Consider the following 4,840-nt stretch of genomic DNA (forward strand, 5'->3'; position numbering starts at 1 on the left):
CCAATATGTCATTTCACGTAGCGGCCGCCGAACTTGTGCCGCTGTTCATAGTGGTACTCTCGGTCTCTGAAGCTGGATGAAGATAACTAAGAAGCCTTTTTTTTTACTGGATACATAAATGTGAAACGAAGGTATAAATCAAGATGAAAAAGAAAAAGACAAATCTGTGAAAAGTCAGTACTGGCGCATAAATGGCGTGCTGATTGCGATGATGAAAAATATCGGCGGCGACGGCGGCGCGCCGATCAGTTCGCAGCGGCGCGGCGAAAACTCTCGGCGGCGGCGCGCCGATCAGTCAGCGCACACTTCAATGTATGCTCAAGGTAGTGCTGCCATCTGTGAACGTAAAAGTAAAACAATCACATGCGCACACATTCAATCGGATAGTTGCGTTGCCGCCATTTGCTCAACGTGTTTTCTTTCGTCCTCTAAAGGTAAAACTTTTGTTTTGTATTCGTGTTTAACAGCTCTACCTTGGAACTCGGGTGCTGTGCCGTCATTTAGCAATAAATTCATGAGGTGAATACTGTTGAGCAGATGCCGGAGAGCCTTGCGGATTGCCGTAAGGTCGCCGAGAAAATCGCGCTTTTTGTTCGCGTTTGAAGTGAGCGCATACGTTACTTTGAGAGGTTATATTTTTACGTTTCCACGCCGCATCTGAATTCGCTGGTGCATTAATATGACGCCACAAGACGGTATAATTGATGTTTTAGGTAGTTTGTTCTGTTGATAACGTCTTCCGTGCTTCTTTTCTACCGGGAAGTCATGTCGCTCACTCGTTTCATGCGTTCCCTTACTCGACATCTTACTTTGATTGATTGATTGATATGTGGGGTTTAACGTCCCAAAACCACTATATTATTATGAGAGACGCCGTAGTGGAGGGCTCCGGAAATTTAGACCACCTGGGGTTCTTTAACGTGCGCCCAAATCTGAGCACACGGGCCTACAACATTTCCGCCTCCATGGGAAATGCAGCCGCCGCAGCCGGGATTCGAACCCGCGCCCTGCGGGTCAGCAGCCGAGTACCTTAGCCACTAGACCACCGCGGCGGGGATCGACATCTTACTTTAATTTAATTAACAGAGTCATTGAGTTCGTTGCATTGCATCTGCCTTATCGAGCCTACAACTTCCGAATGGTATTGGCCGCAACACAAGTGGTGTGAGCTGAGACAAATCCCCACTCTGAAGAAAATATAAAACAGTGAAGTTTGTAGCGAATAACTGCGTCACTGCAGTATGCGCATAGGTAGTGAGGCTTCTTAGAAAAACAAAAAAAAAAAGACTGGCCACAACATTGGCTGACTGACTGAAACCTGACTGGCTTCAACACTGAGTGACTCACTGTTACACTGACTTAGCGAAATGCACTGATAGCACTTGCGTGCGCCCGTTCCATTACGTTCGCGAGTCCGGGTTGCGCGGACCATTTCGCAAATTCTGATGAATCGCCAACGCGCATAGCTGGAGGGTAGCAGTGAGAGCGGGTAGGGGGCTCAACTTTTCCTGCCGAAGATCTTAAAGATTCATTGCGTATATAGGCGGGCACACATTCATATTCGCACACGAACATACAAAAATTGAGTTTGCCTGACGCCCCCCCCCCCATCCAGAAAATATTTCTGGCTACACCCTTGTCTTTGAGCATGTGGATTTAACTTTCTCTTTTCTCTCTCTGAACACGCAGCCATCAATGGAGCGGGAACGTGAGAACGTTGGACACGGTAGTGACACTGGAGATGGAAGTGATGCTGGAACAGGAGCTTCCAACACTGACAAGATGCGGTGAGCTCTTACGTTTCAAAAAGAGCACTTACTAAACTATGTCACCTGATGAAAAGAAAACTTGAAAGGAACACAAATATTTGCGCTTTATCCCCAAGGTTGTAGCTAAAGGAACATAAACTGCGAATCTCTTTTGTGTGCTGTTTATCTGTGCCATTTGCAACTTCAAATGAGAAAACGCGTCATAATAAGGGACTAATTAGGCTAGGAGTAACGCAAAAACAAAAGTGCGTATGGCGCTTGTAAGAATGGCATCAATAAAAGTTAGGTTCTATTCTCGGGTTCAGTGACACACTATTATTATTATCATTGCGGTAGCTATTACATGGACACTCTTCGCCGCATTTGCCGCTGGCGGTGACGTGGGCATCGCCGTCTTTATATATATATATATATATATATATATATATATATATATATATATATATATATATATATATATATATATATATATATATATTATAATGTAAATGCAAAATCAAAAGCGCTATCAGCGTCGGTACAGAAGCAGCAAGAGCTATCCGGATGTACGGGCAGCGTCGCAGCAGCAACCAGGCAGTCTTAGCTCGTGCCTCGCGCCAACGTGTCCATGTCGCTGCAGTAGTGGGCATTCCTTTTCACTACATTATATATATAAACGCAAGAAAAATCCAGAAAAATACTCCGGCGTGCAGAATTGAATGTTGAACTTCTGAATTTTGAATGCGATGTGTTAACCACTGAGCCACCGAGGAGCACCTCCTTTAACATTAAACAGCTGGCTATATATATCTACCACTCACCGCTGTTGGCGGACATCTCGGTGGGGGGGGGGCTATCGTGCTTTCCGAATTATCAACAAGATGGCGCAATGAGCGCGTGGCGGCTCTCATCTTCCATGCGTAATTAGGCCTGCGGAGGGGAGGTGGTGGACGATCTCTCACACGCCCTTATCTCCCGGTTGGGGGGGGGGGGATGATACTTCTTGACTGACGTTGGGCTTTTACTGAAAAGGTTCTATTGTAGTTACCGGCCGCAGAAAGGTCGCTGTAATCGTTGCACAGTCTCGGTTCCCGAAAAGGGCACGCTTTTCAGACACAGCGAAGTAACAACTGAGACGCTTATTCGCGTTCATAGGTACCTGTGAGTACGTTTCATGTGTCATTTCTGCTTGAAAAACGTGGGGCGCGTTTCGCTGTGTTTGCCATTCTGCGCATGACTTCCAATATCTTGCTATCGCGTTTATTGCTTCGCCCTTGCGGCAAAGCTGTGACTTATTATTTGATCTGGATACGCAGAGAGAGGGAAAATAGAAGGAAAACAGGCAAGAAAAACAAAACAAAGAACGCAGCAGTAAACACAAATAAATAGGCAAGTTAATGGATGTCCATATATGCGGGGCCAAACGTGTCTTGTTCAAGAAAGCTAAAAACACCAGGTATCAGGCGATACTCATCGTTGAATATTTAAGAACTTTATAATGTCTATACGTCACCGTGAAAGCAAACCTCGACGTTGTGCTGGCATGTCTTATAATGTTTATTTTACCCGCAGGTGTTGTGCCAACGAAAGCGTGGTGCAGGAAGAGCCAGAACGGAAGCACACTATCGTCAGGAACCACAAGTGCGAAGTGTGCGACAAGGTTTTGAACAGCCACGCGAGGCTCCAACGTCATCTAGCGACACATGCCGGGAAAAAGTTGCATGTCTGTCAGTGCTGCTCGGCGACTTCCGCGCAAAAATGCAGCGTCTATAAGCACTTCTTCACTCACACCAGAGAAAAACGCCACGGCTGTCCTACATGTGGCAAAATGTTCGCCAGTAAATGAATTGTCATTCGCCACCTCCGCGTACACACGGGCGAAAAGCCATTCTCATGTGACTTGTGTCCGGCCAAGTTCTCCCTGAAGCAAACGTTGGCCAGACACCAGCTTACACACTCCGGGAAAAAGCCCTGGCAGTGCCACCTGTGCCAGAAGATGTTCAAACACAAGTTCGACCTGAGGCGCCACTCACGGGTGCATACCGGCGAGCGACCGTACGAATGCAACCTCTGTCCAGCCACATTTTACACCAAGTCCTGCGTAAATAGACACATGCGGACGCACACCGGAGAAAAGCCCTACGAGTGTGGCGTGTGCGGCTTGAGATATCGTCAGAGAGAACACGCCAAGGCTCACCTTATCAGAAGCCATGGCCATCCAAGTGCTCGTGCGGGTGGCCTTGCCCACCAGGATCCTCTCATTACGGAGGTGAAACCTGAAGGGGCCGTCGGAAAGCTTCAACGGGTGGAGCCCGGAAAGAAGGTGACTGCGCAAGCCGAGAGATCTCCGCGTTAAAGGGTATATTCGGGCGTGATCGAGTAGCAGCGATTCTCAAATGTCTTCTTTTCAGTCTGACGGAGAAATATGCTTCCGGGTGACCCTAAGACATGTTTGCACGGCGCACATAGCGTGTTTTTGGTTTGTTTTTTGTTTTGAAGGCGAACATTAAAGAAAGTGCGCATGAGGTCATTTACTTGCGATTGTGTCACTGCAGCGTATATTATATCCCATAATTCATGAAACTCCAATGCACTCCCTTCGCTCTGAGTTGAGCGAGTCTTCCTTTTCAAATCCAAACGTGCTTCAGTATAAAAGGATCCTCGTTCAAAAAGCTGCCATTGGTCAGCAATGGCACCCTAAGTATACAGGCCATGTCCTTGCATATATGGAGCACGAGCGCAGTATTCCCCCTTCATCTTCTATGCTTCTTTGTCATCGTCGTTGTCGTCTGTAATTCGTGTTGTCACGCCAATTAACGCGTGGTGCCGTGTGCCGCTTCTCTGGCTTAGCCGTCAGAAAGTCTCGCAGGACGAAGTGAGAACGCACGAAACGGGTCTTTTGCATATTGCAGTGAGGCGTGGATAGTTACCGAACGAACGCCAATTCCGTCGAGGCTGGCCGTGATTTGAACGAAGTTGCTCACAAGTGATGACGTTCGAATTGGCGACTGCAAACTGGGGAAGTAGTTTGTAGTGCGTCAATGATTAAGGGGAATGAATATGCCTCATCAAAGACGGAACATCGACCATCG

General features: G+C 47.3%; 1 protein-coding gene across 1 annotated transcript; it reads left to right on the forward strand.

The window, feature by feature from the left end:
- The first annotated feature begins 379 nt into the window (after window positions 1–379).
- Window positions 380–4,200, forward strand: LOC119185979 (uncharacterized). Its single transcript, XM_075884267.1, has 3 exons — window positions 380–434; window positions 1,690–1,787; window positions 3,321–4,200. The coding sequence occupies exons 2-3, from the start codon at window positions 1,696–1,698 to the stop codon at window positions 3,592–3,594; spliced, it is 366 nt and encodes a 121-aa protein (XP_075740382.1). The 5' UTR covers window positions 380–434; window positions 1,690–1,695; the 3' UTR covers window positions 3,595–4,200.
- Window positions 4,201–4,840: the final 640 nt, after the last annotated feature.

Source organism: Rhipicephalus microplus, unplaced genomic scaffold (genome assembly GCF_043290135.1).
Source record: "Rhipicephalus microplus isolate Deutch F79 unplaced genomic scaffold, USDA_Rmic scaffold_25, whole genome shotgun sequence".
Taxonomy (NCBI): Eukaryota; Metazoa; Arthropoda; class Arachnida; order Ixodida; family Ixodidae; genus Rhipicephalus; species Rhipicephalus microplus.

Bases quoted from the DNA above. Each gene is read 5' to 3' on its own strand.
- LOC119185979 (XM_075884267.1), top strand. From the start codon at position 1,696: ATGGAGCGGGAACGTGAGAACGTTGGACACGGTAGTGACACTGGAGAT. The intron at 1,788-3,320 runs GTGAGCTCTTAC...TTTTACCCGCAG, and splicing joins TCCAACACTGACAAGATGCG to GTGTTGTGCCAACGAAAGCG.